The sequence below is a fragment of the Syngnathoides biaculeatus genome, chromosome 14 (genome assembly GCF_019802595.1).
Source record: "Syngnathoides biaculeatus isolate LvHL_M chromosome 14, ASM1980259v1, whole genome shotgun sequence".
Classification (NCBI taxonomy): domain Eukaryota; kingdom Metazoa; phylum Chordata; class Actinopteri; order Syngnathiformes; family Syngnathidae; genus Syngnathoides; species Syngnathoides biaculeatus.
This window is the reverse complement of record NC_084653.1, coordinates 17,399,726-17,418,034: the sequence shown is the minus strand read 5'-3', so window position 1 is coordinate 17,418,034 and position 18,309 is coordinate 17,399,726. Positions and strand designations below refer to the sequence as shown.

At 39.8% G+C, this 18,309-nt stretch overlaps 1 protein-coding gene across 3 annotated transcripts in view; it reads right to left on the bottom strand.

Moving 5' to 3' along the window:
• The window catches only part of hdac4 (histone deacetylase 4), a 73,105-nt gene extending 64,604 nt beyond the window's left edge, over positions 1-8,501 (bottom strand). For all 3 annotated transcript variants that reach the window (XM_061841884.1, XM_061841885.1, XM_061841886.1), the window contains exon 1: positions 8,313-8,501. In XM_061841884.1, the coding sequence (XP_061697868.1) occupies positions 8,313-8,316 (4 nt within the window). In that variant the 5' untranslated portion in view covers positions 8,317-8,501. The remainder of the gene's footprint in view (positions 1-8,312) is intronic.
• Positions 8,502-18,309: the final 9,808 nt, after the last annotated feature.

Below are 18,309 nucleotides of genomic sequence, written 5' to 3'. Positions count from 1 at the left end.
CGTGATTTCTCTGGCTTAATTTACACCTCCCAAATATGCATCTTACATCGATTTGAGGCATAGGTGATGATTACTTTGCATGTAAAAACAGGGCACGCATTTGCTTTGGGGTAAAATAATCAGCCAGACTCCATCTCTATGAATTCTTTAGGTGTGCTAGTAATCTAAACTTTGAGCTGGAATTCCCTTGCATAAAATTCAATTTCTCCTGATCAGAATCAGAACCACAGGGAGCCGCTGGTTGCCACTCATCAACACGTCTAACACATTGGCGAGCATCTCCGACCAATCCTGGACATCAAGAGCAACCTGGTGACCAATAAGGTGGCGAATGGACCGGCGTTGGTAACGAGCACTATTGCATGGAGAGAGAAAACTTGACACTCCGTCAATAGGAGAGAAAAAAGGGTGTGGCAGGATCAGACATGCCGGTGCATCAGTGTGAGTGTGTGCGTGTTTTACTGATAAAGGGTGTGTTGGAGATCTTGATACCAGGGACAAATCATTTTCCTGTGGTCCCCAACTTTCAATGGGGAACAATTTGGTTTAATTGAGTGAGTCTTGAATTATGTGGTTTGCATGCTAGTTTGCGCATCACACAATAACACAAGATTGGGAAGGAGAAAGCAGAATTAGGCGGGTTACACACATATCAATAATTGGGTTGAATTTGCAAAGATCCAAAAATGGGATGTCTCAAACAAGATGATCCTGATTGATTTTGCTGTGGTGTTAAGTGTATTAAAATGGGTATTTCTCCCCCAATCTGTTCGGAAAATTACTGTGGCCAACGAACATAAAAGTTAAAGGTGTTGAATATTTACAGCACATTCGCAAGTTCTTATGTGTTTGGTCAACACCGATCTGTCAGGACATTCACATGGTCAAGATTTTAACAATCAGGATGTGTGTAGCCTGCTTTAAGTAATACTTGTCACTACATACACACTTATGTGAATTGCAGCTCATCTCTCCCAAAACTGGAAGAAATTCATACATTTTTCCAAAGGTATTGGGGAAAATTGAAGAAATTTACACACAAACTCCCATTCAGATTATCTACCCTTTTATTCCAATATGCCATCGCCACCGAGAGATTATGATAAATGTGTACACTTTCATTCTAAGATCCCCCTGTCTGAATTTGTGAAATGTTTTTTTTTTTTTTTTAAATACAACTGATGACTTAACAAAAACCATTATGCATTGTTTTATGATTAAGCTTAACTTAAATACTTGACACTTTAATTTCAGTCCTATTAAATATACTCCATTTATACCATACACATAATACATATTCTGTTCAAGATTCATGTGCCTCAATTTATCCAATTTCCTACATGTTGGCGTTTTTCCGCTTTATAATCCACATGACAATCTGAGATTCACTTCCTAATCTTTCTCTACCACTGAAAACTATATATGATCACGCCACCATTTATATATTTTACATTTTCTGTCCATCTTCACAGTGGTTTACAGCTTGAATTTTACTGCCAAGCTGGGCAACACCCTCTTCCATGCTTACCCATTTGAAAAACATACAAAATATGTTTGTGGCAGTAAACGGTTGGATTCCACGTAACAAATATGAATGTCCATGGTAGTGGATGCATTAAAAAGAATACAACAAACATACAATCATTTCCAATGATATTAGTGTTTGTTGTATAGTACCATAAAGTTTGAACACCGCAAATGTTGTGCAGTTTGGAACTGAACCAAAATTTTGGTGAAAAACAAGCTGTCAGTGTACGTCTTTAAACCAAGAAGTATTTACTGTTGTGAGTTTATGTTTGCAGCATCTTTGTTATGTTTAATAAAGGCAATAAACCAAAAAGCCACCCCAGTGGATATTACGGTATTTCAGCCAACATCAAAGGATAAACTGTGTGTGTTTTGTCTCCTTCCTTCGGCTTTTGGTGACAATTTTCGTGAAAGGCCGGCGGGTGGTAAGACAAGAAGAATATTAGGGAAAGAATGTCAAATTACCATAAAGCTATCAAATAAATTGAAAATAGGAATAATAATGTGAAACTACATTGAGATCGACAATGAGATTCACACAAGTATTTTTCCAGTGTGAAAAAGCATTTCTGAACAAGGATGGTTGGAGACATTTGCCAGTAGGCACGTGGATGACTGAGCAGAAGTGTTTGGATGATGTTTCCACTACCGTTGGGATACTGTCTCATTTATGAAAACATTGTAAACAAAGGACTTTGTTGTTTGGACATTGTGTTCTGGATCTTATGAGTGCTTTTGTGCATTTAAATTCTGCCTGCTTTGTGCTGTTTGACAAAGAGCATGAAGTGATGGTTCTACGTTAGCTTATCATGCTAACCAACAACTGCTTGTCACTTGCTTTCAGAACTTTAGGGACCTTATTCAGAAAGGGAAAAAGGTCAAACTACAAGAAGAATCAACTGCCTATAACTTTTAATACGAAGCCTTTTAGGCCTACTAAACACCGAGCGACACGACAACTAGTTTTGTTGTGGAAAAAAAATAAATTTGAAAATTTTTCATAGGAAAATGGCATCTCAATGTTGCAGATGTAATGACCTATCGAAAATGGCACCTGGTATCACATGACTTTTCACAACAATGTGTGTGTGGTACTGTCATTAACAACAGGGAGCAGAAATGAAGATGCTGAGGTTCTCGGTTGGTGTGAACAGGTTGGATAGGATTAGAAATTAGCTCATTAGAAGGACAGCCAAAGTTGGATGTTTTGGAGACAAGGTTCGAGAGACCAGACTGACATGGTTTGGACATGTTCAGAGACGAGAGAGTGAGTATATTGGTAGAAGGATGCTGAGGAGGGAGCTGCCAGGTAAAAGAGCGAGAGGAAGACCAAGGAAAAGGTTGATGGATGGTGTGAGGGAGGACATGAGGACAGTGGGTGTTAGGGAGGAAGATACACGAGATAGCCTTAGATGGAAAAAGATGACACGCTGTGGCAACCCCTAACGGAACAAGCCAAAAGAAAAAGAAGAAGAAGTGTGTGTGGAAAGGGTTTTGAACACCGCTCCAAACAGTTTGTGAGACTGTTTTGTTTCGGACAGCGTATGTCTTATTCAGTTCATAAAACAGCAACTTTTTTTTCTCATTCACCATTGAAGTGAAGCAGTGTGTACACTGGAGAAAAGTAGCACTTTAGCCAAGATGGCGGCATTGACATATCATTCATATCATATTACAGTGGGTTGCATCAATAGAGATTCCGCATTGGAGAGAAAGGATAAAGTCGCTGTAGAAGTAGCAGGCCTACCAAGTCCTTATCTCTACAATGCAACATGTCTGGTACACATAACGGATGACTTTGATTACCGCGAAAACTTTGCTTCACCCGAGCATGCACAATGCAAGCATGCACCGAGTCAGCCTATAAAAAGCGACTGGTTAGAACGTCTGCCTCGCAGTTCAGAGCTCCAGGGTTCAAATCCCAGCCTCACCTGCGTGGAGTTTGCATGTTCTCCCCGTGTCTCCACACGCTCCAGTTTGCTCACGTATCCCAAGCACATGCGCTGATTGGAGACCCCAAATTGCCTTTAGGTGTGATTGTGAGTGACAAAGCTTGTTTGTCTCTATGTGTTGTGTGATTGCCTGGCAACCAGTTCAAGGTGTACCCCACCTCCTTCCCAATGACAGCTTTGATGGGCTCCAGCACTCATACAACCCTTGTGAGGATAAGTAGCTTGGAAAATGAATGTGTATGTGTGTGTATTGGGTGATCCATTTTATCCTTGACAATCACACCATGTTGTTTGTGGTTCAATACAAAATAAAACAATATTCCTGTATACATGGCAGCACAAAAAAAGTGTCATCAAGAAGAACACCAGGGAGAGAAAACTATCCACTGCAGCAAGTTAGTTGTATGCGCGAGGGTCACCTGGTGTGCAGGTATGACTTGTCAACCATATATTCGTTACGATTGTCCAGTTCAGTTGCTTTTGGCCACTTCGCTCATTATGCAACTGGCCTAAGAACCAATATCAGTAGTCCTACTTAAAACACACTTTAGTGGAATTTTCTTCACAAACTATTTTTAAAAAATACAGAGGAGACCTACCATCAGTAACACCTTGCAGTTGTCACTGTCTCCCATTACTCCATGGTGCTACTAAACAAGCACAATGTCCGCACTAATAATAAAAAATGACATTCAGTGTATTGGTGTGTCGTTTTAAAGCTTCTATACAGTGTATGCAGTTTAAATCGATGGGCCAAACAAAGCCACTTGATGAAAGGTTAAGTGGCAGCAAGGGAAAGGTATTGTAATCACTGCTTAATTGAGCTTTTTAGTAGCCGACACAGAATTTAACACGGCAGCTTATCATCACACACACCCGCAGAGTGAAAGTAAAATCAACAGATATATTTCAGTTGCAAACAAAAATTCAAAGGAAATGTGTCTTTGTCACCTTCTCTTGATTTTCTCCGGGTCAAGCTGACCTGCCTCAGAAAAAGTGATTGTAGCTCTCCAAATGAGCGTCATCAAAAGTGTGTTTGTGGTAAGCAGAGCTGCGCGTCGGGCAGGAGACAAGCAAGATGCAGCGCGCACACTGATGTGCAGTCACATGTGAGGTCAATATTGCAGCTGACAAGGATGTCATGAGGAGGGTGTGTTGTGGAGTCATACAGCCATTCTTGAGCTTGTGACCAAGTGTTAGACAGCTTCACTACACTAAGTTCATGTGTACTCAATGGTTATTCTCATACGCAAATACAAATACAAATACGTTAGCTGTGTTTCATGGTGTTCAGATGAGTTATTTCCCAAATATTACACCTTGAGTTACTCCAATTGTGCTTGCTGGAAAATAAGTCCCTGACACCTCATCACAAATCGCCATGAAACGGGGTGGATACGTCTATCGTAACATTCATCCATCCATTTTTCAGACAGATTTTTCCCACTAGGGTCACGGGCGTGCTGGAGACCATCTCAACTGACTGAGCGAGAAGTAGTGTACAACCTGAACTGGTTGGCAGCCAATCGCAGGGGACATACTATAAAAAGAAAAAAACATTCACACCTACGGACAATTTAGAGTCTTCAGTTAACCTGCCATGCATGTTTGTGGATGTGGGAGGAGTTCCCGCATGCAAGGGGAGTATATGTGTACCCCACACAGGAGAGGCCAGATTTGAATCTGGGTCCTCAGAAGCGTGAGGGTGATGTGCTATTCAGTCGGTCCGAAATATATGTCTTTGTTAATAAATGGATAATAATGTAGAAAAATGTATAGGGATGCATGAACTAACTGGAAAATTTTTAAAAAATGCCCACAAACACACGATATTGCAGTATTGGTAAAGTTTTGTGACAACATTCACATTTGAGTTTTGCATTTATAGATGTGGAGAAGTAAAAAAAAAAAAAGTCTGAATGATGAAATAACTTATTTTAATTTTTAATTTTACCATCTATAATTAAATGTATTCGTAATTACGAAGTTGAATCAATCGGGCATCGTGCGGCCTCTATCGCAATGAGATACATGAAAAAGTCTCAAGGATCCCAGGCTCAAATTTGACAGCAAGTTGAAGCCTATCCCACCTGACTTCAAGGAAAAGGTGGACGATACCCTTAACTGGTTGGCAGTCAGTCACAGGGCACATATAGACACAGATAACCATTCGCACTCACATTCACAACAGCACTGAGTGGGAACTGAATCCATATTGTCTGCACCAATCACTCGGTCACACCATCAGTGACCGGGCAATGCTAATTCACGAAGATTTTTAATTGACACTATCTGACGTGTGAATGTTTTCACATGGTGAACCCTGAAAAGTGTGTTTTTTTTAATTAGCCCCTGCCACCAGTTCCTTCAAAATAATTGGAAATTGGGTTGACATCTATATCATAACAGGGTGCACAAAAATGTTTCAAGGACCAATGATACTTTTTGGTGTGAAACAGACAAACTGGGTCGACATATCTCATAACAGGGTCACGAAAAAGTCTGAAGACCAGTGCCGAAAACTGAACAGGCCTATTAGCTATAATCCTGTGATTTGGAGCATGGCTTGTACTTTGACATACTCCTACTAGGGAATTTGTCCAAATGAGCCTCTATCCTCAAGCTTGTTTTAGCAACACCATGCAATGTGGGCGGAGCATGTGAAAAAGATTTGATCATCAGTTCAAGGATTTGCCATGAAAAAGTGAATGCGAGGCTCAGTTCGTCCGTATACGCAGTTTAACTTGTCTTGTTTGGACAAAATGTGACTGACAAAGGCCAAACAAAAATGGAGTAACTGCATTATTACCACAGTAGAAACGTTTTAGCTATTCAATGTTTATAAATGACATTTTATGTGAGATTTTTAGCTTTTATCTATCCATGCCTCCATTTTCTATAATGATTTTATTCCACTGCACTTAGATTTATTACCAGCCAATCTTGAAAAAAATCTTAAAATTATGGAATGCTTACACAAGCTAAAATATGCAATAACGACTTTAGAAAAGCATCCATCCATCTGTTTTCTGTATGTAGTACAGCCAGTACTGGTTGCCAATGCACATACAGCATAGACAAACAACCATTCAGGCATCTTAACCAAAGATGACTTTTGATAAGACAACTGGGACGCACCCAGGAGTGGTCGCCAGCCAATAACAGAGGACATGTAGACAAACAACCATTCACCATTGAGTTTCACACCCATGACCAATTCAGAGTCTCCAGTTAATCTGGATCACTTTTGGGCAAGATGTGAGCAATATGCTGAACTGGTCACCAGCCAATGAAAGGAAAGGACATGTACAAACAACCATTCACACTCACATTAACGCTGACAGATAAATTGGAGTCTTCTATTAACCTAAGGTAACGTTTGCCAGGGAACACCCTGGATTGGTCACCAGCCAACCGCAGGACATATGACATAGTTGGCCGTTTACCAGCCGGTTAGTTCAAAGTGTCCATGCTACTTGTGAGTGCTTTCATTTTATTTATATTTATCTTCTCTAATAAACAGCTAAAAGAGCAGCTGCGACTATATCGCTCCCACCCCCCTCAATTTACTTCAGCGGCAGCATATCTGAATCTCAGTTGTAATTAAAATATTGGCTCACAAAATGTCAAAAAAAAAAGGGGTCGTGTGTCATTGCATGTGTAGACATACAATTCCCACTCACATTTACATTTATGGACGATTTTTTAATGAACGGAACATGCCAGAAGCCCACAGAAAAGGCATCCAAGTATGGAACGAACATGCAAACTCTGGGCTTCAAACCCACAACCTCAGAACTGTGAGGCAGGCGTTCTGACTACTCTTACACCTTACTTAAAAACCTCCATCCATCCATTTTCTTTGCCGCTTATCCTCACGAGGGTCACGGGGGAGTGCTGGAGCCCATCCCAGCTGTCAACGGTCAGCAGGCGGGGTACACTCTGAACTGGTTGCCAGCCAATCACAGGGCACATAGAGACAGACAACAGTCACACTCACAATCACACCTAGGGGCAATTTAGAGTGTCCAATTAATGTTGCATGTTTTTGGGATGTGGGAGGAAAGCGGAGTGCCTGGACCCAAAACCCAAGCAGGCACGGGGAGAACATGCAAACTCCACTCTGGCGGGTCCGGGATTGAACCAGGGACCTCAGAACTGTGAGGCCAACGCTTTACCAGCTGCTCCACCGTGCTTCTTTACTTAAAAACAATGTACAGTTATTTTCCCTCAACTTTCTTTGTAAAAACAAATATATATGTATATGCTGCAATACCAAACAGGGGTTTCTTCGGGATTAATAAACAAAAACTTTAGAACACACAACACACACACACACACACACACGCGCGCATTAGCCTGAACACATGAACACAATAAGCTTCGGGGAGGCACAGATGCAACCTCTGCCATCTGTTCCATTCAGTTAAATGCCGCACTGTGTGAGAGTCTCTGTACATCAGTACCATTCAATAAACACTGTCACTACTCAAGGCTGCCTGCACGCCCACGCAGCAAATTAACATGTACACACAGCAACTCGTCCAACGAGAGAGAAAAGAGTGAGAGAGAGAGAGAGAGAGAGAGAGGAGAGAGAGAGAGAGAGAGACAGAGAGAGAGAGAGAGAGGAGAGAAAAAGAGAGAGCTACAGTCAAGCACAGCAACACCGAACAAACACAATAATGGTAAAATAATCTGCAGAGCACAGATTGAGTCTACATTTGTTCAGGCGCAAAGCAAACAAGTGAAGTCAAGAGCAGGAGGCGGACTACTGAGCAAGTATTTCAGACTCAGTTCCCTCTTCCATACATAACAATAACAACAGCCTCTTACCCATCAGTTGCGCTTTGCCGTCCGCTCCGAGCAATGTGCGCAATTTTGTGCGGGCCACAGAAAAATAAGTGTAACTCTGAAGTGAGCTGTGTAGTCCTAAGAAGAGAAAAAAAAACACACACACAGCAGCAGACAAATGGTGTTTTCCTAGTGGGAAGAGTGAGAGAGCTCTTTCCCACTCTCGGTGTCTCTCGCCTGTCTCCGTTTTCCCTCACTGACGCGCTTGGGTCTGCCCTCCGGCTGCCTGGCTCCCCCCCTCCCTCCGCTGCCTGCTGAGGTCCCCTCCCACTCGCACTCACTCTCTCTCCTTTGCATCCAGGAGTCACCTCGGAAGGAGTCACTTTCTGATTCTCGCCTGTCCGATTTGACCTACGTGGATTTTTTTTTTTTTTTTTTTGGGTGCTTCATGATAAGCGCTCAGTTTGTGTCATTTCTCCACACACGGGCAAACACATTTCTGGCTATCTAAAGCCCTCCTACACACCAGCAGTCCAACAGTACAGGGAGTTTTTGTGAAGATAACTTGATGAGAGTGACACGGCCTGGCCTCCTGACGCTCTAACCACATTTTTTTCCCCTTTGAGTCGAGACATCAAGTTTACACCTTAAAGCATAGCCAATGTATTTATATAGAGCATTTCATACACTAACAATGTGCTTTACATATGAAAAGCATTTAAAAACAGACAACTAAACATTTAAAAGAGAGAAATACTTCTTTTTCTTCTTCTTTTTCTTTCGGCTTGTCCCGTTCAGGGACACCACAGCGTCTCATCCTTTTCCATCTAAGCCTATCTCGTCCATCCTCCTCTCTAACACCCACTGTCTTCCCTCACAACATCCATCACGCTTTTCTTTGGTCTTCCTCTCGCTCTTTTGCCTGTCAGCTCCATCCTCAGCACACTTCTACTCAAAACAGAGAAATACAAAATGATAAAAGTACAATTAAAACAGCATACAGTGAAATAAATATTTTAAAATGAAAACACTAAAAAGCATGAGGGAAAAAAAGAAAAAGAACTTTTCACACTGAGGGCTGATATCACTTCTGTGGGCAGCTTATTCCATTTGTGTGTAGCATCGTAGCCAAATGCTGCTTCATCACATAAGCTTTGAACTCTGTGCTCCACTATTTGACCTGAGTCTGTTGATCTAAGAACCCTGCTGGATATGAATACTATCAGCATTTGTTTTATGTATTCAGGACCTGAACCATTTTGTGAGTTATAAACCAGTAGGAGAACTTTAAATTTTAAAATTTTAAACCTGACTGGAAGTCAGTGTAATGACTAAATCAGATAAATAACTGGACGAGCCAAAATTTTCTTCAATTAAATCACAACAAAAATGAGACAATTGTTTTTGGCAATAAAGAAAAGAGAATTGATGTTATAAAACACCTGGACTTTCTGTCTTTAAAAACCAAAGACTGAAACCTTGGTGTTCTGATTGATTCCAACCTCACTTTCAACAATCATATCAAATCAATCACAAAAACTACCTTCTCCCATCTGAAGAACATATCTAGAGTGAAGTCTTGTATGTGTCAAGCAGACAGGGAAAAGCTCATCCATGCTTTTATGTCCAGTAGACTTGACTATTGTAATGGTCTTCTGACTGGACTCCCCAAAAAGAGCATTAAACAGCTGCAGCTCATTCTGAATGCTGCAGCTCACATTCTGACCAAAACAATGCGGTCAGAACATACAACTCCAATCCTAAAGTCCTTGCACTGGCTTCCAGTCATCTTTAGAATAGATTTTAAAGTTCTGCTACTCGTCTATAAATCACTGAATGATTTAGGTCCTAAATACATGAAAGAAATGCTTACAGTACAGAATACAAACCCAGTAGAGCTCTGAGATTGACTGACTCAGGTCAAATAGTAGAGCACAGAGTCTAAAGCAAACATGGTGAAGCAGCATTTAGCTATTGTGCTGCACACAAATGAAATAAGTTGCCAACGGAGGTGAGGTCAGCCCCAAGTGTGAATGTTTTTAAATGCATATTGAAAACTCTTCTTTTTTCTCATGCTTTTTAGAATATATCCACTTTTTGATCATATTATTTGCACTGTATGTGGTTTTAATTGTCTTTTTTTAAATATTCTGTCATTTTTATTCTTTTTTTCCACATTTTAAATATTTTATTTCTTTGTTTTCAAATGCCTTTAATCATGTAAAGCACATTGAGTTACCTTGTGCATGAAATGCGCTATACAAATTCATTTGCTTTGTTTTGCTTCGCTTTGTAGTTGGAGTGATATGCGCATTGTCGCGACTGGCGTGAAAGAGAAAGACGGTAAATAGGAGACCAGCTTGCTCGAACGCACCTTTATGTCATGGTGGAGGACATCATGAACAGTTCCAAGCAGCAGCAAATGTAAGCATAAAACCAAACCCTAACCCTATTTCTCCTGGCAAGAATGAAATGTTAGGGAAAGCCAACTAGAACATCTGAACTTTCACTGGGGTTAATGGAAGGCTTTTTAAATGGTAGCAAGTGTGTGCTTCCTCCCGTTTAACATGTGAACGTCAAACAGGAGTGTTGAATGTTGAAAGCTCAACCTTCGTTTCATCAGGCCATAACTCACTTATTTATTTTCAAAAAGATTGTACTGGTTGCAGGTAACATGTTTTGAAATGATTTATCTCGCTCTTTTTTATTTAATATCGCAAAAATTTGAAAATTCATAAACTAATGTATTTCCCATATCGAGCCGGTGTGTCTGTGTAGATGTTGACTGTGCATGCACGTCCAGTGGCACAAAGTGCAAGCCTGCCAATGTTTTCACAGCTATTTTTGAAGTCCTGCATACAATATAGGGAGCCGGGTTTTCTCCGATCGGTAAACAGACGCAAACGCCGTGCATCGATAAAAAAGACCCGTTATCAGCACGATGAACATCACTGACGTCAAAGGCTTACTTACCTCAGCTTCATGACCCTGATAAGAGCCGTTGCGACTGAGCATGAGCCAAAGTCATATGCGAACCCCCTCTTCATTTTTAGAACAGGGAAGTGAACCATCGGGGAGGACAATGACCCGACGCAGTGGAGGAGCGAGCAAACCAACTTTGAAGGTAAACACTCGTGAATTGGGAAGCCTGAAGCACGGTCAAAGATCACTCTTGATTATTCATGCATCTCACCTTGAAACGATGCATATTTTTTTTCAATAAGTCCATTTGTAACTACAACTGATTTGAAAAAATATGGATGAATTTACATCCAATATCTGTTATTAAAAGTCAATACCAGATATGTATTAACTTATTCAGTGTTACTAAAAGCTAAAACTTATATTTCAATTCTAGGTAAGAGTGAATCATCATATATTTGCAATTTGCTATTCTAATAATTCTCTTATAACTATAGTCCATCTTCATTTTATTGTACTCTTCTGCACTGCACGTCACGTGATTTTCAAAAGCCCTGGCTGACAGGAATGGAGAAATTGGTGTAAAGGAAGTATTTTGAAGAGATACATCTCAACGGTTCTAAGATCTTTGTATGTTGGGGATAAGTAAATCCTGGATTCCATCCATCCCATCCGTTTTCTTTCCTGCTTATCCTCACGAGGGTTGTGGAGAGGGCTGGAGCCTATCCCAGCTGTCAACAGGCAGGAGGCGGGGTACACCGTGAACTGTTTGCCAGCCAATCGCAGGGCACATCGAGACGAACATCCACACTCACAATCACACCTACGGGCAATTTAGTGTCCAATTAATATTCCATGTTTTTGGGATGTGGGAGGAAACCGGAGTGCCCGGAGAAAACCCACGTAGACACGGGGAGAATATACAAACTCTACACAGGTGGGCCCCGGATTGAACCCGGGAAATTATGTGCATCTTTTTGATCTGCTGAGCATCCATTAAAGGGTCCATGATAGAAAAAGACCAAAGTCTTGTTATTGCTTGACAATTGGTGTTTTATGGGTTGTGAGAAAAGTAAAGAAGTGATTTTCATACAAATATTTGCTTTTAATAAAAAACATTGCACTCCATGTATATTCTCAAGGGTAAGGTAAAAATAAATGTGAAAAAGCGGGCTGCTGCCATTATTTGCATCAGCTGGCAAGAGAACCAGACAAGGCGATAAGTGAGCCGAGCCGAGATAAATATCTCATGTAGTTATCTGCATCAGAGTCGGCGTGCGTGCATACGCGTTCAATAATGCATGTGGCATAATGATTTCAAGGCATGTCGAAGTACACAGCATGGCAGCCGGGTAGACAGGACTGATGAATAAGTAATGCACGGCATCGGCCACGGAATGTGCACAGAAATACACAAAAAAAACACAATGTCGGGCCACAAGTTAGTCCCGCGTGTGAAAATGGGTCGTAAACGTCAACTTTTATTTTGAGCCACATGACACTCGTCTGTCTAGCGCTTCCTCTCAACACAAACCGGGTAGGGAGTGGAGCGATTTTCTTTCATCCATGTCCCTCGAGAATCACATTGCGGGACTCCGAAAAATGTGAAATACAGTGTCATATATTATTGATTTGGGTTATTTATAATACACACACACTCTCTTTAAAACACCCTCGTCAACCCCCCCATACTTTACACTTTTGCTCACTGATTTGGCTGCTAAGAGACTTCCACCCATCCATTTTCAGTAGGTCTTTTCCTTATTAGGGTCTCAGGCGTACTCACGCGTATTTCAGCAAACTCAGGGCGAGAGATGGAGTACACCCTAAACAGATCGCCAGCCAATTGCAGGGCACATATAGACTTATTATTTACACACGTACTCACACATTCAATTAACTTCTGTTAACCTATCATGTATGTTTTGGGAACGTGAGTCAACCAGAATACAAGGAAAAAACCCATGGACGGGGAAAAGATCCAAACTTATCACAGAGGAGTCCGGATTTGAATTTAGTTTTTTGTTTTTTGTTTTTTTTTCCAGAAGTGAAAGAACATGCCAAGAATAACCCATTGATCAATTAATATTAAATTATCTTTTGAGAATAATAGTAAAGAGTGGGGCGTTGAGATGTGAAATTGATTCAGTGTGTGACCACAGTAATAACTCAAAATACTCAAATCATAATTCCCCATTGAAATGACTGCAAATGTCATTAATTGGTTCCAGTCTTGCCCCAAAAAATTGGGATATTTTTAATATTTTACTTTAGTAATCATTTAAAAAAAATGTTGAAAAATAATAATTACAGTTTTTGCATTACAAATAATTCATTCTGACTTCTGGCATGTGATAATTGACCACCGGAGGCAGTCTAAAACAATCCTGAAGACAAAGGAAGACAACTGCCACAACTACTTTAATTGATTCAGTAAACTGTAATAATATCAGTCATTTTACTCTGAAAATAAAGAAAATATGTCTGTGAGCACAGGTTGGGCCTGCGCTCTATCCCCCGTGAATCGCAATAATTTATGGCAAAATTTTGCTCATTGAAAATGTTTGGATTTTTTTTTTTTTTTTTGGGGGGGGGGAATTCTGAGAACAAAAAACATGAATCAGCAGAGTATTGAGATGTGAATAACTGTGGAATGGAAAATACCACAAATGAAAAGGCTTTCAGCGAATAACGGAATAGGTTAAATCCACGAAAATGCAGGGTGCAGTGCATTGCTACATTGTCTAGAGGTGCTGCTGCAGGATTTGTTTTTAAATATCCTCTCCTTAAAGCATTATAACACCACTACATTGATGTTACTCTTTAACTTGTCTATGACAATTCCAATAATGGGTTAGCATTAAGCTAGGAATAAAGTTAGGTGGTTTAAATACACGTGTATTTTCATATGATGTTTACTTTCATCGTAAACTTTAACAAAGAGTGGCATTAAACAACTTATAGGCGCGTTGTTGTTCATTGTAAAGTGAGATGAAATTAGTTCACCTCCACCAATTCTCCTCTTGGAAATCAAAGAAAATGACAGCTCATAGATTAAAAAAAACCCTCATAAGTCAGGTCACACATATTTCAAGGCCACACTCCATTTTGATTAACAAAACGGGCTCTTGTCTATCACTAGTTAGTTATAGTGTGACACATGCATGCTCTTCAATAATGTATTTTAATAAAGAACACAACTGCTTATTAAAGCCAGACAAAATCTTTAAAAATAGATTGTTTTGTTCATGAGCGAGGAACTCCCTTCATTCATATTTTAGATCCCCTCCTTCCATGGTAATGCCTTCCGGGGCCTGCGCCGAGCTTTGCACGAGACCGAGAGCCATTAGCTGTCCGCGATGCTTTTCCTCAACTTCAACATGCGGGCATCCCCCACCCCCCGGCTATTTCTTCCATAGCACCTCTACGGGTGCCCCCGTGCACCCATTTAAAGTGATTTTGAATTTGAACATCTCTGACTTCAAAAGCCAAAGAGGGGAGACAGCAGTACAATGTGCATATAATATCCAAACAGAAATCTTAGTGGGCAATGCAAATCATATTGAGCCATCGTGGAAATCCATAGTTGACTTTTTATTTAGTTTTGGACCGAAAGCTTACCTTATATACATCTTGCTTTTGTTGTTTATTGTAAGTTTACCCCAAAATTACAAAAAGTAATGGAGCAAAGAGAAATTTAACAATTTTGGTGAGGTGCTGGATAAAGGTGCAGATAATTTTGTATTGGGAAAAGTGGAGCAGCAAACACACCAGATCAAGGAGATACACTAAAAAAAATAAATAAATAATAATAATCCTACCAAAACCAACGACTTTAAGTATTTATATTACATGAAGTTATTCTGTTTTATTTCTTTATTTTATTTTAAACGGGTATGCATGAGAGAGGTGATTGTTTATTTGGAGAAAAATCATATGGGTGAAGTATGTGTCATGTTTAAAAGGTTGACGTGGAAAGAGAGGTCTTGCCCAACTTGTCCATAAACTTCAGGATTTTAACTATTGTAATGACAAAAAGATCCCTATTGATAGTGGGGATGTTTTAGAGTTGCAATCAGAACAGCTTTTGAGGAGAAGATTAAGATTAGGCAGTGAATCTCGGTTTGCCGTCAATTATGAAGGAAAGGACTGCCAACGTTGGAAGTTCGAGGGTATAAATAGGGTGGGTGTCACGATGGGTTGTAGAAAGTACACTGAATATGTTGCAACTGTGAGATATTGCAGTTCATGGAGTGAATGACAAAAGTCATTTCAAAAGCTATTGAAGTTCGACTTTAGCAATGCTGTGAATTATCGTCACGTCTTAGTTGTTAATATATATATATATATATATATATATATATATATATATATATATATATATATATAGAGAGAGAGAGAGAGAGAGAGAGAGAGAATTTTTTATAATTTTGCCATCAAAAGTCCTTTTTTTTGTTATTATCCCAATTCCCGGCCTACAGAACACACCTGGTTATAAGCCTCACCCAGTACATTTTTAAAGGAAATACCATTTGGTACATACTGTACATAAGCCAAAGCCGTGCAAAAGCTGCAAGTGCCCACATTGGAACCCACATTGAAACATGAGATATTTACAAAGACGGTACACAGAGTTTAACGCTAAAGCTAGCACCACGCTAACAGGGCTAGATTGGTAAAAGAGCCATTAGAAAAAATGCACAAATTAGCCGCATCACTGCATGAACCGCAGGGTTGAAAGCATGTGATAAAAGTCGCGGCTTATAGGCCGGAAATTACGATATATAGTTTTTTTGATGGCGTCCCAATAGGAAAACAGATTACATTCAGAATTACTATTCTGCTTGACTTGTTTCTTTTCACAAAAAGCTGTTTTTGTCCAGTCTTAGGATGGGAACGGGCTCCATGTTCTGCTTCTTATTATTAAAGAATGGCAAAAGCAAGAAATAAAATAATTTTATTCTGGTAAAATAAGATAGCCTACTTTATCTTTTGGTAGATTCGGGCCTTATTATGGTGAGGAAAACAATATTCTGTGTATCGCGAAAAGCAGTCAAAACCCAGAATTGGCATTGCACATGGTGATGAATTTCAGGGGTGTTAGGATCTTTGTTCTCTTGATTGGGTTCGTGATAAAATAAAGCTCATTACCATTAGATATAGGTCTTGGCTGTGAGCAATTTTCTTTATGTCTACACAACACACTTCTCCATAGAGGTATTTTCTTTAGTCCACAAACCCATCAAAATCTTTGGGAATGAATGGTAAAAGGTCTAAACCCAGAAGCGGTCACTCATTATACAGTAGATGGCTTCCAGAAGACTGCTCGGGATCCATATGGTTCTGCTTGGGCTTTTAAAAGCCTTTACAAAGCACACCTCTGCATTAAAAAGCCAGAGGAAGTGAACGAGGGGTGAGGAATGCCTGGAGTCAAATGTACACAATATAGCTCGGCGTCAGTTGACGTAACATTTGCACACTCATACCAGAAACTGTAAAACGTGCACACGGGCAGTATGAAGATTAGAAGACGTCCTCGGTTGATAACGGCAACCGCTTGGCCACGGAAAGAGGCAGCGATAAAACTTTTGACACCAGAAACCTCAAGCATCCTGGCTACCATTTAAAATCAATAATGTCCTGGCAAAGTGCAGCACTGTCCGTTTGAAAAGGAAACTGCATGTCCCATTTCCTTTAGGGTTTTTTTTTCTTGAAAGCAATAAAATGTTAGAGCAAACGCTGCAGTCTTTCCAGTGCCAAAAATGTATATATACTATTGCAAGAGGAAATTCTACAGTAATTCAATCATCAAGACAACAGGGGGAATGTAACGAGGAGGTCAATTCTGTCAATGTCTTCCTGCCAAGTGGAAATCTGATCAAATCCATTGATTTTAGTTTTTGGAGGAACAGAGGGTTACCACTCCATCTTGCCAGTGACAGGAGTTCACATTTGGACCAAATTACTGGGACATATGGCACACTCGCACCGCCCCCACTTGTTTTATTTTGCTAGTAGAAGTGTGGTAAAGCTTTCAAGACCAGACTGATACACACGTGTAGGCAAAATTGGTGGGAACCTTCTGTTAAAGAGATACTGAAATAACTTGAAAGTTACTAAAGTATTAAATACAGAGATTATTGTAAATGAACTAAAGAAAACAAGGTATTGAATTGTGGTTCAATAGAATTTGAATAAAAGTGGGCAGACAAAAATGATGGGGCCCTTCCCATAACCCTAATACAATAGTGCCTTGCACTTAAATATTATTTGTTGTGTCACTACGTTCGAAAATACACACATTGTATCTCAAATCATCTTTTTTCCACATTAAAATGAATGGAAAACCCATGAATACATTCCAGCCTCCCAGAACCCCACCACCCTTCAAAAAAAAATTGTAATGTGTTTTAAGGCTAATAGCACTAATTATTATGTATTGAAAAATACAGCAATGACATAATTCAATATAGTGTAAATAATTAAACAGTGTTTGCCCCAAATTTGTAATATTTATCGTTCATGGCAGCATAAAAAAAAAGATGCCTCTAAGGATTGTTCTGTCATCTGTCCACATGTTGCAGCACCATTTGTGTTGAAATATTTGTTTCTTAAAACACCACAACAGTGATGTTATCCATTAGCCTATCTATGGCATATTGCTTTGTTTATTATGGTTCAAACATTCACTATCACTGACAGCTTTAGAAGTCAAATATCCATAACTGAGAAGGCTAGCAAGAAATGAGTTAACAACAATTATGTATTTTAAAATTCACAAACAACTAAACGTATTTCTCTTTGTTTTGAGTTTAGTTTGACTATAAACTTCAACTGAGAGTGGTTTCCTTAAGTCACTTTTTGAAAAATTGTTCATGAGCGGTCAAACTACAGCTGATTGTGAAATGAGTTCACTGCCACTATACAGTGCTTGAATCTCAAATTTTGGGTCGCAAGTCAAAGCAAAAAAAAAAAAAAAAGAATATCAGTAAGCCAAGGATTGTGAGGATAAGAGGCTCAGGTAATAGATGGATGGAAGATTAATCTTGTAGCATTTTTTTAGGAAGTGTTCTAGAAAGGGAAAGGTGTTTTTTCAGCAAACAGCTGTTGAAGGGTT